Source organism: Xiphias gladius, chromosome 6, assembly GCF_016859285.1.
Source record: "Xiphias gladius isolate SHS-SW01 ecotype Sanya breed wild chromosome 6, ASM1685928v1, whole genome shotgun sequence".
Classification (NCBI taxonomy): domain Eukaryota; kingdom Metazoa; phylum Chordata; class Actinopteri; order Istiophoriformes; family Xiphiidae; genus Xiphias; species Xiphias gladius.
The window spans coordinates 8,186,660-8,202,853 of NC_053405.1; the positions used below are offsets into that span (position 1 = coordinate 8,186,660).

At 42.7% G+C, this 16,194-nt stretch overlaps 1 protein-coding gene across 3 annotated transcripts in view; it reads left to right on the top strand.

Moving 5' to 3' along the window:
* ror1 (receptor tyrosine kinase-like orphan receptor 1) overlaps positions 1-15,546 on the top strand; it is a 131,133-nt gene extending 115,587 nt beyond the window's left edge. For all 3 annotated transcript variants that reach the window (XM_040129339.1, XM_040129340.1, XM_040129341.1), the window contains 8 exons: positions 2,498-2,625; positions 4,178-4,495; positions 5,460-5,705; positions 5,949-6,163; positions 9,616-9,795; positions 10,503-10,730; positions 10,922-11,286; positions 12,608-15,546. In XM_040129339.1, coding sequence (XP_039985273.1) covers positions 2,498-2,625; positions 4,178-4,495; positions 5,460-5,705; positions 5,949-6,163; positions 9,616-9,795; positions 10,503-10,730; positions 10,922-11,286; positions 12,608-13,310 — 2,383 coding nt within the window. In that variant the 3' untranslated portion in view covers positions 13,311-15,546. The remainder of the gene's footprint in view (positions 1-2,497; positions 2,626-4,177; positions 4,496-5,459; positions 5,706-5,948; positions 6,164-9,615; positions 9,796-10,502; positions 10,731-10,921; positions 11,287-12,607) is intronic.
* Positions 15,547-16,194: the final 648 nt, after the last annotated feature.

Consider the following 16,194-nt stretch of genomic DNA (forward strand, 5'->3'; position numbering starts at 1 on the left):
AACACGTTATAAGTCATTTATGTTGTACTGGACAGGATACAAACGCTTTCATATGCCTCTCAGACATGGTTTTCAGTCTAACTCAACTTGAAGGAAAATGAAAGTATCGAAAAAAGTGAGGGGTTATTTGCGATTTGGACTGAGCTGGTTCGGTTGAGGCCGTTTGGACTGGCTTGAGTTGTAATTTGCTCGTGGGGATCTGGCTGCATTGTGGTGGATCGTCTCTTCTCCCTTGTCATTTACTTGTCTGTGTGTGGCTTGATGTTAGTGTGGATGTGTGTGTCCACCGTCTTCAGTGACGCACAACCAAGCTAACCCCTCGGCTGCCTGGACGAACTCCAGGCCTCACTCTTTATCCTCTGTGTGTGTTTTCTCATGCTCCGGCTGCATTTTCATATTCTGGTTCATTACATTCAGAATGGCAGTAGCCCAATCAACCAGCAATCCTTCAACTCATTCAAGTACGTCTTGTAGTGGTAGCTTTTTTCTTTTTTTCTTTTTTTTTACACAGAGACTCTCATCTCAAAGATTTAATGCCAGACATGATTTTGACCTAAAGAAAAGAAGCTCTTCGCCAAAGGAAAAATATCTGAAGATGTAGCAGTTTGTGGTTTGACGAAGGGGTGCTAAGCCATCTGCAGGCACACCACAACATGAACTCATTATTTCTGATATCCACATTTTACTAGGAAATTACATATCCCAAGGATAAAATCTGCTTAAATCTGTATTAAGCTTTAAATGAAATGTTACCATATCTCTGTGGAATTGGCAGTATGCAGACCACTGCTTTATACTTCTGTGTGTGTGTGTGTGTGTGTGTGTGTGTGTGTGTGTGTGTGTGTGTGTGTGTGTGTGTGTGTGTGTGTGTGTGTGTGTGTCCATTTCTGGGAAGCTCATTTAGATCTGTACAGACAGGGGTAGAGTCAGAGAGCTGACCTGGGCCCTTCAGTCATTTAACCTAAGGGAACCTAATGACCCCGAGCTCACACCACGCTAACGCACCCTTGGTAGTTTTCAGTCTGCTTGTGCCCACATGGGTGCTCGTGCATTTGTGTGTGCATGCCCACACCATTGTCACCTTGCTTTAAGGCGCATCATCAAAGCTTTTTATTGCAGTTTTACAGTTTGTGGAGTAATTAGTGTAATTCAAACATTGTGACCTCCCTTGTAAACTACCTGACTCATGTCAACAAAGGTAACGGACATGGACGGGTGATAATGAGGCGTTAAGCCACAAGAAGTTCAGTTGGCCACAATGCGAAATGAAGCATTGTGTTGCTGTTTTCAGAAAGTGGCAGCAACAGTGTATTATTATAGAATCAAAGTAGACAATGTACTGTTCGTTAAATCAACATGAAGCCGCTAAACAAAGTTGTAAGATGCTGTTAGTGAGTATTTTTGTTATTATTTATCAGCCTTATCGGCGCTAAAGACTGCATCTATCCATTTTGTAATTGAGTTTTGACATATTTACAAAAATTTCAATCTTCTCACTTTCAAATGGAGCACTTAAGTTACTCGAGTAGCAGTGTCTTATCAGCTAGTAGATACAATATGGTTCTTTTGTGATTGGTTGTGTGTGTGTGTGTGTGTGTGTGTGTGTGTGTGTGTGTGTGTGTGTGTGTGTGTGTGTGTGCGCAGTAGCATCATGCACTCCCCTATATGCTGTGGTTGCGCCTGGTCTTACAGTCCTCATATGGCACAACTTAAAGCACATGACACAGTGATCTCACACTGAGCAAATAGCCTGCTAGTCAGCATGTGGTTTGTGTGTGTGTGTGCGTGTGTGCGGGTGCGTGTGCGTGTGTGCGCATATGTGGGAGTGTATATTCAGGATGAGAGCGGTGACAGATCGAGGCAGAACGAGAACGAGGGAGCGAGATAAACGGATTAAAAAAGAACAGCAAAAGCACAGGATTGATTCGGAACCGGGGACGTAAAATCAGAGAAGGCCTATAAAGTCAAGAGTCACTGAAGGAAGTAAAATTTGTACAGTTGTGAAAACATGATCATCAACCACTTCACTGTCTCTGTCCATATGTTTCAAATTATGGCTTTGATGATATCTCTGTGCCATAAACAGGAATAAAGTCAAACAGCCAAACATTAAATTTCCATGTGGTTCACATCTGTACTGTGAGCTGGGGTGGGTGTGTGTGTGTGTGTGTGTGTGTGTGGTGGCTTTTGACTTGAGTGTGACTTATCTTTAGCCTATTGCTATAGTGCCCGCCACAAGAAACAGCTCTTCTTTCCACCAAGTGCCACCAGTGGGTTCAGTTTGATATACAAAGAATGGCTGACATCTAGTGGTCTTTCTGTGTATTGCAGCGTATTTTGGCGTCTGTTCTTCTTTAACTCTTCCCCCACCAGTGTAAATGTGGCAGATAGATGGCAGAGAGATGTGTTAATGATGTCCGAATGATGTCCGACGAATTGAAGCTAACTTTGAATATCCCACCTCCCTCCCCCCTGTCTGTGTTCCTGTATGTCCCAGGGAGGGGATCGAAGAAGAGGGATTCTGCCAGCCGTACAGAGGCATAGCCTGCGCCCGCTTCATCGGTAACCGCAGCATCTTTGTCGATTCATTGCAGATGCAGGGCGAGATCGAGACCCAGATTACAGGTGAGAAAGGAGGCAATGTGTGGAAGCGGGTTTGACTCACTTTACTGCAAAAAAATGTCTTATTTCTTTTCCTCTTGAGAGTCTTTAAATTGGCCCCAATCTATTTCTGCCTGTACAGAGAGCTGGCATTCATTCATAATACACATTCTCTTCTGCAGCACTTTGGTATTTCTTGCAGGTGTTTGTAGATTTTCAAACTTTTCTCTGAACAGATCCTGTACAAGTTTGCTTTTTCTGACACGTCACACTCATGTGCAAATTCACACAGAGCCCCTGATGATGATTCAGGCAGTTTGGACATACTTATTTTAGATTTCTGCATTTATTTATAAATATATGCAGCCACATTGAATGTTGCCAGACTTACCAAGGCTTACATTCTTTTTAAGGACAAACCAGTTGTTCCCTCTCAGATGTTGGCAGCCTGCTTTCATCCAGTGAGTTCAGCAGTTCAGCCATCATTTAACGGTTCTGTCCTGTCTTTTCAAAACTCTGCTCACATATGTCCTCAGCAACCAGCGATGATAGAGCCCCTTTATCAAACTGCATACGCTAAATCAATGGAAAACTTCTGCAAATAAGGACTCTTTCAGAAGGTAAACCTTAATTAATGTGCCGTACGAAGAAAACAGATCGCTTATGGAGTTCAAAGGAAGTTCAGCGAGGTAACCACTCTGTGTGGAGCACACATGGCCCACATACTGGTTCATACTGTTCTACATGTCTGTGTCTCCGCTTCGGTGTTTTTATTCCGTCGGTCTGCATGCACATGTCCTCCGAGGTCAGTTTAATGTGTATGTTATTGATTACATCCGGGCAGCTGTCGGCTTTTCCCCTAAACAGTTCGGGGACAAAAGGGGCCATGAACCCGGATTTCTAATCTGAAACATCAAGGACAAATGATAATTAAGATTTACGATGCCACAGAGCTGTAATAAGCCTACTGTGGGACTGTAAATCATCCATCTCATTGCCAGAAAATCCACATTTGGTAGCCATCCGCCCTCTAAAATTTAATGTCACCTTCACTGATCTTTATTATCATTTTATCTGAGCAACATTTGCTGCAGAAGCATTTGGATAACAGCCAACTTTGCTCTTCTACTTTTTAATTGCTTGTCTTCTCCTCCACCTCCACCTCCACCAACCACAAACCACAGAAAAGCACGTGTTTGCAATAAACACGCAGTATGACTATGAATCATATATTTAAAGCTGCAGCTTTTATTGTCAGTCTCCCTCTTTGATCCCTCGCGTGTAGATGCTCAAACGTTAGTAGCAATGTGATCACAGGATTGCCAACTCATCATGTCATGAACAGTAGGAAACAATAAATCGGAGGATATTCGAAATAATTTTTATTCGCTCTCCTAATTCTTAAACAACAACGATAAAAATAAAAACCTTAATATTCATCTAGATGCTAAATTTCTAGATGAATTTTGATGCGGAACTGTATTGTTTAAAAGAATTTTTTGAAAGTGATATATTAGCAAAAATCATCAAGGGCGTTATCCTGTTCTAATACCACCTTTGCCTCCGTGGTTCCCAGCGGCCTTCACCATGATCGGGACGTCCAACCATTTGTCCGATCGCTGCTCCCAGTTTGCCATCCCTTCCCTCTGCCACTTCGCCTTCCCCACGTGCGACCGCAGCTCGGGAACCGACAAACCCCGGGACCTGTGTAAGGACGAGTGCGAGATCCTGGAGAACGACTTGTGTAAGACGGAGTACATCATCGCCCGCTCCAACCCTTTAATCCTGAAGAGACTGAAACTGCCAAACTGTGAGGACCTGGCCGCCTCCGACAGTCCCGAGGCTGCAAACTGTCTGAGGATAGGCATCCCCATGGCTGAGCCCATTAACAAGAGTAAGACTAGTTCACCTGCTGATTACATAAGTTCCTTTATTGCCACTGCCAATACTACACATTATTGTTGTCTGAGGAGGGGTATCCCTGTGGCCCCCGTTATAGTCACTAAGAGGAGCTGTTCTGAAAAACTTTGCTTTTTGGTGACACCAAGGATGCTCTGATATCAGAAGTACCTTTATGGCCCAAGTATGGTTAAAGCTAGCGCAACAACTAACGATGTTAATTCTTATTGTCTTTTATTTTCTCAGTTAAGGGATTTAACCGATAGTCTTTGAAATGTCAGAAATAGTGGAAAAAGTCCATCACAGCTGCCCAGGGCCCGAAGTGATACCTTCAGATTGTTTGAGATATTTAATTTGCTATCTTCTTTGACAAAGACAAGCAGCAACAATGCACATTTGATAAGTTGGAACCAGTAAATTTTTGCTTGAAAAATGGCTCGGACGATTAATTGATTATCAGACTAGGTGGCAAATTACATTTTTGTTAATGGACTAATAAATTAATCAACTAATCATTGCAGCTCTGTACAAACTGACAAGAAATACGTCTTCGGTTGCCCTCTAAGTTCTTTATGTCTGACAATATACTATTTATATTTGTATACATCAAATTTAACTGCAGCATAGCAATTATTGTATCCCTCTCATAACGTTCATTGTGTCTTATTATTTCCCTCTGAATTTGATATTTCCAGCAAAGCAGTTTGTAAAGATTTTTGATAGCCATTAAACAAAGGTAGAGGCTCTCTGCCAGTCCGCCAGCAGCTCGACAGAGTCAACCGTCAGTGCTGCTACGCACGAGCACTAAACACACCTGGGTGTCTGAATTAAGGGCTGAGCCCTGTCCACTACCAGCCAGCCAAAAGAGAGAAGGAAAATGATGAAATGAACCTAGTAACATTAGCTCACCACGCAGCCCAACACAAATGAGTAATGCAAAAGCTCGTCTCGCCTTCCAGATCACAAATGTTACAACAACAGCGGGGCAGAGTACCGCGGGGTAGTCAGTGTGACAAAGTCGGGGCGTCAGTGTCAGCCGTGGAACTCCCAGTATCCTCACAGCCACACCTACCTGGCCCTCCGCTATCCAGAGCTGAACGGGGGACACTCGTACTGCCGCAACCCGGGGAACAAACATGAGGCGCCCTGGTGCTTCACACTGGATGAGGGGGTCCGCACGGAGCTCTGTGACATACCCATCTGTGGTGAGAGACTAGAATATGTTTATGCCTGTACTGATGGGATGTAGAGTTTTTAATGCTGTCTTTATAACACGTGCAGATGGTTTGATTTCTTTTTTTATTGTCACCATTACTTTATCAACAACAGTAACGGTATGCAGTATGGCGAGATTATTATTGGTAAGCCTCGATATCGCATTATATTGCACGGTCATGCAATAATCTTTAGATCTGATACTATTCCTCTCTCTCCATCCATCCCCTTAGACTATAAAGACAAGTCCGGTGGTAGCAACATGGAGATCTTGTACATCCTGGTTCCCAGTGTGGCCATCCCTTTAGCCATTGCCTTGCTGTTCTTCTTCATCTGTGTGTGCCGCAACAACCAGAAATCCTCCAGGCCTCCGGCGCCCCGCCAGCCCAAACCAGTCCGCGGACAAAATGTCGAGATGTCCATGCTCACAACTGCGTACAAGCCCAAGGTAGAGAGCAGCACGGTCACCGCATTGGACACTTTGTGTAGGGAAAGTAAATAATCAAGGTTCTTTCTGTGCCTTACTGAGCCTACCCTCAATTTTGCAAATGGACGAACAAATATATTTAAAAAAACACCTTGTTAAAATGTAATACAATTCAACAACAGCACAAACTGCAACCTCAGAAGTGACTGTACAGTTGAATCAACACCTCTCTAAAACAGTTTCAACAGAAATTGAACATTATGGCCTTCATGAAGGCAGGATTTAGTGCAGGACTTCTGAATTAGACTGCATTAGTTTTAGCTAGGTGTACCTAATAAACTGGCAACTGAGTGTATACTGACACAGCGTTTTGAACTCTCCTGTGGTGACTCAAGATGAGTACTATTGTGCTGTATTGGTCCTTTTTAGTCATAAGAGCAGACTGAGGAAGGAGTCCAAACACTGACACAGCCCCTCTGGGTGTCAACTGGGATGGGTCGCAGCATGCTAGGGTTACTGGGTTGAGTGTGTGTGTGTGTGTGTGTGTGTGTGTGTGTGTGTGTGTGTGTGTGGAAATGACCTGTCTCAGCCAGAGTTTTGAATCTCTTTCATCAGAGCTCAGCAGGTCCAGGAGAGTTCAACTGCAGCTCTTTTCCTCTCTGTTTATTTCTCTTTAACTGTCTCTTTTTCCACATCTCGTCCTCACACTCCTCTGACTTCATCCATCTTTCTTTGTTGCTCTTCTTCGGTCTCTCCCTCCATCCCTTTACCTCTGGAACTCTTTTTCATCCCTCACTCTCTCCTGCCCTCCCCTCTCCTTCACAGAGCCTCTTTGTAATGCAGATTATCGAGCCTGTGCTCTGCCAGCCAACACATAGCTCACATTAGGATCCGTATCATATTTCTTTCAAGGTTGCACACTCGGTCATATCATCTCTGTTTATCTTTTTCCACATAATTTTGGCGGTGGTGGGTGGGGCGGTTATCTAGACAATGTGTCGGCTTGTGCAAACCAGAGCATGATGCTCAAGGTAATCTGTATGATATTACCATCGACAGCTGTAGAGAGAACTGCAAAATGTCACAGAAGCATCAGTAGCCATTAATATCCCCGGTTTATTTTGTTTTTTCGGAACGGAACAAATGTTTCACTGACCTAAAAAGGGAATCTTTCCTCGCCGTGTTTAGATGACGACCTTGTATCTGCAAAGAGTCAAGTTTACGGTAGATCAAAGAAAGTTTTTCAGAGTGACAGCCATGCAGTTATGGAATTATACAGTCGATTTTCAAATGGTCTTTGTGGACAACAAGGTCTTGAGATATGGTTTGCACATGTCAGAACGCATAACCGTCCAACGTAGGATTTTAAAAGCAGGAAAACGTTTACAGTTCCAGTTATCACCTCTTTTTCCAGTACATGTGTTGCATTGTATTACATGAACGCTGTAACTTTTGTAACTGTAAATACAAAACAGTTTTAAATAAAGGAAGATTTAATGTAATTTCTACCTTTTTGATAGGTGGTAAATCCTCACATTATACAGTAAATATTTATGTTTATTATTGCCAAGGTGAGTCTCACTCCTCTCCACCCCTCTTATCTACAACTTTGTCTTGGATCAGGGTTATGTAGCTACCCAGCAGGCTTTGCTGCAGGGTCACACAGGGGCCACTGCCTGTGACATTTAGACACACATAAACATATGCATGCACACACACACACACACACACACACACACAAACCTGCGGTGGTGTGAGGAGGATCTGAGGGTTTGGGTGTGGGGAGGAAAGAATGGGTGAAATAAAACCCATAACTAAAAACATCTGTGTGTCTCATAAGGTCGGTAGGCCCCACACTCCTCTCATACACACGATCTTACCCAATCAGAAACACACACCCCGCCCCCCTCAGAGCTCATACAGGTCTGTCTGTGTGTGTGTGTGTGTGTGTGTGTCTCCGTGTGTCTCCTGCTCACCGAAGAATTTCATTATTCATGTCTGAGTTCCTGGAATCTGAAAATCTCTGCCAACCTCTCCTCACCTTTTATCTTCTCCCAAGTACAGCTACACACACAAACACACACATGCACAAATTCCCACTCCCACTGTTTCCGAGCTCACCAAATTATAATAGCGCAACCCAGAGATGATCCTTCGGTCTAACTTTCAAGGATACGTTTGGTCATTGTTGGTGTTTTTGTCAACAAATGCCATGAAAACAGCAAAACCAACAACGTGACAGTCTGTCACTCAATACTTTCCAACCCCTCTACCGTGTCTGTAACACTGCCCACGACCGTTCGTTCCTACTGAAGATGTTAATCTGTAAAAACAGGTAACAAACATATTGTTTGATTTTTTTTTTTTTTTTTTTTTAAAGCACTCAATAATTTTATGACACAACTGGACATTTTTGTTTCCAGCAAACATTACTCAAACGGATGAAGTAGTGTTTTTCGCTGAGGATTAATACGTGTTTGGTCCACTATGAGTGTTTATGACGGCAGGACAGTGGGATTGACTCAAAAAAACTACAGTACTCGCGTTCATCGTGATGAGTTTTTTTTAATAGTTTTTAGACAACAGTGGAGTCTTGTTAATATTTAGAAAAATATAGAATATGACCAGACTTACCCTTTAAACTCTGGCATATTTTTCCACTGATTGTCCTGTATATCTTCCTTCACAATGCAAATCATCATTGTTTACATGATGTTCATGTGAAATCATAACCCACTGAAACACTATTGTCTCTTAGTCTCACTCCCTTGCTCTCTCTCTCATCATTTTTATTAAAAAACTAGATTTTATCAACTCCAATCCCATTTATTTACGAAGGTTTTCCTGCCCTGTTAAAACCCCACTGTTCAGCTCAGTCTTGTTGGATTTAGCTGTACAAATAAACCTCCAGTCTGAGTCCTTCTCAGTGGGCATGAAAGACTAAAAAGGCAATGCCATTCCTAACAAAGAAGGCTAAAGCTCTTTCTGTTATTTCTGCAGCTGATTCGACAGTGTTACTGGCAAGAGAATTAATTGCCTAGTCTTCCTAAATGCTGCTAACCTGTCAGATAAATTACATTTCTAAGCTGCTAGGTTTAACGATTTTCCCACATTGCTTTCCAAAGGCTTAAAGGGAGTCATTAGGAGCTGATGTAATGGATTGAGTCCGATTATGACAATTATCAACTCTCCAGACTCCATACTTTTCTTTTTCTTTTCTTTTTTCTACATGCACTGACAATCACACACAAGCTCAAATGCATATCTGGTGTTATATCAGGCAGTTTGCCTGCATCGAATTAGAAGCAGCAATGTAAACTCCATGTCAACATTTCACTTTTCCATACAAGGATAATGGTGAGGAAAGAGTACTGGCCCAACAAAGTAAATAATGATCTAATTTTTCTGTCACATCTCTTCTACCCACTGATCTCATTTCTCCCATTTCCCTCCTCCCCTTTTTCTCTCTGCAGAGTAAGGCCAAAGAGCTTCCTTTGTCAGCTGTGCGTTTCATGGAGGAGCTTGGAGAGTGCACTTTAGGAAAGATCTACAAGGGTCACCTGTATCTACCTGGCATGGATCAGGCACAGCTTGTGGCCATAAAGACCCTGAAGGATATCTCCCATGCCCAGCAGTGGGGCGACTTCCAGCAGGTACACAATGGATCACTGCCACCAAAGCTTTAAGTTTCCAATTTTGCATCATTTAAAGAAATACTCAAAGTTTTACTTACCATATCTATTTATATAAGGGATAGTATGCAACAAATACTATCTTAAAATGAGGAAAAATAACAATCTGTACAGAAGCTCCAAATAATTTTTAAAGACATGCTTCTAACTGGCAATAGATCGGTAAAATGAAATGTGGAAAGATTGCTCTTCCCAAAAGCCTTGACGCATGATTTGTTTTATTTCCACAGAAGATAAATATGGTGTTGCAATGGGAGACTGTATATGGTTAAAAATCACTGGGCAGCGGATGAATTTGCTTGTAATAAATTGGAACTACTGACAGGTTGTCCCAATAAATTTAGATTTTAAGGAGGATTGAAAGAGATGACTTGGGTAAAACATAATCCTCACTTTTCACTTGCGGAGAGCAAGGTGGACCTAAACTGCCTGCATTTAAAGTGACACTAAACCCGAAAAATCCGACTTTTGTGGCTGTAAAAAGTGGAGTGACCTCGGAGTGAGTTGCGATAGGTCTGTTATGAAGCAAAAAACAAACCTTTCACAGCCATCCTTAAGGGCCACGGTGCATCACTGCTGCAGCAGTGATTCTTTCTCTACTAATATTTTTTTGGGTGTCTTTCTTTTTGCTCAAGAGTCACCATTGCTTATCTGGTTTCCCCACACAGGAGGCTACAGTGCTGACAGAGCTGCAACACCCAAATGTGGTGTGCCTGCTGGGTGTGGTGACCCAGGAGCAGCCCGTCTGTATGCTGTTTGAGTTTCTTCCTCAAGGCGACCTCCACGAGTTCCTCATCATGCGTTCGCCACACTCTGACGTTGGCTGCAGCAGTGATGAGGACGGCACGGTGAAGTCCAGCCTGGATCATGGAGACTTCCTGCACATGGCCATACAGGTGGGATTTGAAAGCAGTTTAGCTGATGAATGGGACTTGTCCTGTTTGATCATTCAAGAAGAATGCGTAGTTGCTTCAATTCAATATCACAATTTGGTTAAGTGATCTCTTTTTGCCCTCCCGTAGCTCCTTTCACTCCATAATTTACATCTAATAAATGCTTAAATCATTGTTTTTTTAATCTAATCTAGGTGGCCGCTGGGATGGAGTACTTGGCCAGTCACTTCTACATCCACAAAGACCTCGCTGCCCGGAACATTTTAGTAGGCGAACAGCTTCACGTTAAGATTTCCGACCTGGGTCTCTCCAGAGAGATCTACTCCTCAGACTATTACTGCCTCCAGCCCAAAACCCTGCTGCCCATCCGCTGGATGCCCCCCGAGGCCATCGCCTACGGCAAGTTCACCACAGACTCAGACATCTGGTCGTTCGGAGTTGTGCTGTGGGAGATCTTCAGTTACGGCCTGCAGCCCTATTACGGCTTCTCCAACCAGGAAGTGATGGAGATGGTGCGAAAGAGACAGCTGCTTCCCTGCCCTGAAGATTGCCCGCCAAGGTGTGTTCATGTTAATATTATAGGTTAACGTAAACTGTTAAGTCAATTATGAGAAGGTGGGAGGGTACATTGACGGTGTACTGTAACTTTTTTGTATCCTCACTTTGTGCCACAAGTCGGTGAACTTCAACTGTATCTTCATCTTGTTTCAAAAGTTTAGGCAAGGTATATAGCCTGTGTTGGAATAATAAAGCAGGACCTTTTTTCCTTCAGTTCCCTCTTTAAGGGCCTCAAGACCACAACTATTCACTTTCTTATCCTTGAAAAACGTTTTTCTCCTGATCAATAAACCCCCCCCCAAAATTGAAGCATTTCATACAAAGGCAAGTTTACACATTCAAACACTGAAACATTAAATTGCTTACAGTAAGTACGAGAAACGTTTCTCAGGAAGTCCTACACAGAGCAAAGAGAGAAGATGTATTAAAAGCCTTTATTTAATGGGGCATATTTGTTGAGACACTGACCAGTTACGACCTCACTAGGTCTCCACCTCTCTACTCCGCTCCTTGCTCCTTGCCTAAGAGTACCTGAAGAACATTTTCTTTTCTTTAGCCGTGATCAGTTTTCTTTTTTTTTTTTTTTTTTTAATCTTCAAGAGCAACTTAACACTTCCTGGATTCATTGTAAGCGTGACAGATAGCTTGTTGATAAGATGTCATACACTGTTATGAATATTGAGATGCTAACAGAATTAAGTGAGTTTCTAAATGTTAATGACAGTGAAAATTAAAATGTGGCCCCCACAGCAGAAAGATGACCTCTTCAAGTCACAGTTGCTGTATGCAACATGAAAGGGTTAATTAGAGTTCCGCAGAGTTCATGATTTTGCTTCTCTATTTTGGTTTGGACAAGGAGAACTACTTTACACCATCACCAACAATCATCTACAGGGATTTTTTTTTTTTTCACCTTTATTAGACAATAAGACAGAGTTACAAATGAGATGAAGACAGGAAACATGGAAGGAGAGAGAGAGGGCTCAAATATAATCAAACCAGGGATGCTGCGGTTATTTGATATGTCTTAACCATTAGATTTTGAGATTATCATACTCAAGAGTATTGAGATTGAGTATTTTCTGCTATTTTATCAGTTAGACACATACTTTTTCTTACTGCAAACACAAACAGCATGTAGAAACCTTTAGAGAATTCAACTTAATATGTTACATAACCAAGTATTTATTCACAATATCCAAAAAATGTGATTTCAAGTCTACAATGAGAGTTTTAGGTATTAAGGTTAATTTATTAAATTAAACTGAATTGTGATAACAGCCATACATGATTAAAAAAAATCTATATCTTTTATCCCTCAGGTTCTATGGTTTGATGACTGAGTGCTGGCAGGAGGGACCAGGACGTAGACCGAGGTTCAAGGACATCCACGGCCGCCTGCGAGCCTGGGAGGGGCTGTCATCCCACGGCAGTTCCACCACACCCTCTGGGGGTGGAGGCAACGCCACCACCCAGACCACCTCACTCAGTGCCAGCCCCGTCAGCAACCTCAGCAACCCCCGTTACGCCGCTGCTGCTGCTGCAGCAGGATACCTCTACCCAGCCCAGGCTATTCCCTCCCCAGGCCAGATGGCTCAGATTCCAGCTTGGACGCCCATGGCTGTGCCCCAAACCCACCAGCGCTTTATCCCCGTCAACGGATACCCCATCCCGCCAGGATACGCAGCTTTTCCTGCCCACTTCCCTCCCCCAGCTCCACCTACCAGGGTAATGCAGCACCACCTGCCACCTCCGAAAAGCCGCTCGCCCAGCAGCGCGAGCGGCTCCACCAGCACGGGTCACGTCAGCGGCGTACCCTCCACCGCGGGCTCCAACCATGACGCCAACGCACCGCTGCTGTCCCACTGCATCATGCCAGGAAGCGGCGGAGGGCCAGCACAGATGTACGGACAAGTTTCCCAGAAGGGGGGGCAGCTGGACCACGCATCACAAACATCAGCGCTGCTCGCCGCTGATTCTGACGTACTGATGTACAACGACTCGGTCATCACCGCCGACCTGTAGATAGACGGACACTCACGCTCTTTCCTCTTGGGACCCAAATATGAGACGTTTCGCCTCTCACCCAGGGACCTGGTCTAATAATTCTACTCGGGTCATACAGAGACCAAAACAGAAACAAGCCTGGAAGCACATCTGGGTGTGCAAGAAACACTGTCGCAGCTACACAAGTATATACACAGCAGTTTGACTTTTTAATGCCTTATTGTTTAAAGCAAGTGTACTTACTACCATGGTTTGAAAATGTTATTTTAACCTCTGTGTAAATACGGTACATAAGTCCTGAATGAATGAAATACAAAGATATATATTCAAAAGAACATTTTTATTAAGGAAGAACACTTTAGGGTGAAAAGTCCATCCTGTGTGCTCACTGGGTATTACAGTCAGTTCCTTTGTCAACAACTCAAAGGACTGTTTCATGCAGGATGTTAAGGAGACACTGACTTTCATGTCATGACCTTTAGGTGCCTTGCAGCAGTGACTTGACTCGCTTGTTTCTCAGACATGCAAATGTGCTGTGCATCTGCTTGCAAAAGAAACCGCATGTAGCAAGCGACAGCCAAGCGAATGGGAATGGGAACAGCAGCCTGGACAAACTAGGGGTGTGGTGGCACTGATCTGCCCAAATACAACAGTGTAAAAGGCGTACAGGTGATGTACTCCGCCCTGAAGCTGGACCCTGAAGCTAAACTTCAGCATTTTAGATTGTCACATGAGAGCTTTCCAGCGAAGCGGCTGGAACTAAAATACTCGTGCCTCATCATTTTCAAATCCTTTACAAAAAATCCTTTCAGAAATGACACCTGAATGTTTTTGTGCAACCTCAGCATGACTATCTGAGACTTTTGCAACATGGACACAGGCCTCTTTGCCTTTTTCAAACCTCAGTGTGGTGCAAGCTGTCCAGGCTGAGGAACAAGGAAGGAGTTTGTTTGTTTTTCATTTTGTTTTTTGTTTGTTTTGATTGAATATTAAACTCCGCATCAGCCTTTAATTCTCCCTCCATTCCCCTGTCTTCCTGACATGACTATATACGTCAGCCATTAATGCCGCTCAATTTTCTCCGTGCTCCCCTTCTCATTTTCTTCTCTACCTTACCGTCTCGAGCTTCCACCTTAGCAGCGGATATGGCCTCTAACTTCAAAGCTGGCATCAGAGGGACCCCCTACAGATCTACAAATGAAATCACAAAGTGCTCATATCCTCTACAGGCTCCACAGCTAAACTGGACCGCTCTCAGGGCAAACACTTCATTCAAGGGCTGGGGTCGACTTTACCGTCAGTAATGTCAGCTGAAATTTCAGCTCTCACAAAATAACATTTTTATCGTAGATTGAATGTGATTTTTACATTTAAAAAAAAAAAAAAAGTTTTTCAGGGTTTAAATTTGGAAGGAATTTACAGATTTTATCCACAGGGCTCGTCATCATTTCTATTTCCATGTCTTTCCTGATTTATAGCATCCGTATTGGGAAAAAAAATACCATTAAAGACATGGACGAATGAAAGAACGCAACCTAGGGAGGGTAAAAACACACGACCCGTAACAGATCGTACTATCATTGACAAAACAGAAATAAATTTAAAAAATACTTTTGTGAGCTGGGGACGGATTGTAATACTGTGTTCAGAGAGATTTATGTATGTTCCTTCTATCTGGTTATGTATCAGTAAAAGGGGACATTTTTATAACACTTGGCAACAACTGTTCTGACAGGAAGGTGATCCCAACAAGGGCATGTTTTTTTTTCTGTTTTTTTTTGTTTTTTGAAAGGATAAATTGAATTTGCCTATTCAGTTTGAGTCTCTCTAATTACAGCTGTATTTATATTTCAACATATCCAGTGTCCAGTAGCATGTAATCATGTATGGTTTGGATGCATTTACTCTGATAATCCTTTTGTGATATGAAGAATTGTGTGTGCTTGGTAAATGATAAACTCTCAGTCCTGCAATCCCACAATTGAAGCCTCATCGGTCTGTTGTTATTTCACGATGATGGCTGATCGGAAGCATGGCTTAATATGAAGCTTTTGTTATTGAGAAAAGTCACAGAACCAGCTGCAGTGACAGAAAAGTTTGTGATCTTAGTTGTTTTTTGTTTTTTTATGAAATTCCCCGAGTACCTGTGTACTAGACAATCGTTGGTTTTGGTCCTTCAAAAGTTTCTAACATGTATGTGTTGCGCTCCGCTGTTGTTTACAGACTGTTGTGTTACCAACCGGCTACATTCATTTTTTTTAAAAAAGCACACGTTTTTTATGACAGAAGGGATACTCTGCTGGCTTTTCACTGTGGATGTGTCAAGCATAAAGCACAGTGAAGATATCCTACACGGTGCACTGTTGAATGGCCAAGTTTTCAGTAGACATTTGTCGAATGTGGATATTTAGTTAATCTAGTCTCAAAGTCATGGCTACCGTCTGATGTGACTAGAAGAAAACAGCAGCTGCTCAGATTGGACTGAATATCAGAATAAATCAGATTTACATCAATCAGACTGAGCTTTAGGTCACCCCGACTTAATTTATTCAAACCAAATATCGTCAACAGAGAAGCTGATTGTCTGCCATTACAAATATGAAGGGAGAAGCTTTTGTTTCCAACTTTGGAAGAAATTTGATCCTCATGTCAATTCCAGTCCAAAATTCTAAGTAAGTACATTTTTCGATCAAGTTTTTATTTTGTCGCTATCTTTTGTTTCTGTACTGTATCTTCTTTTTTTCCCCTCTGAAGCAGATTGAGCTACCTAGGCATCTGAGTTTGTGCAGGTGACCTCCAGCATGTAAAGGATGTATGTATATTACTATAACAGTGCAAAAAAACCACTTGTACACAAGACTGTGAATCTTAATCAAGTCTAGGTATTCTTTGTATTTGGCAA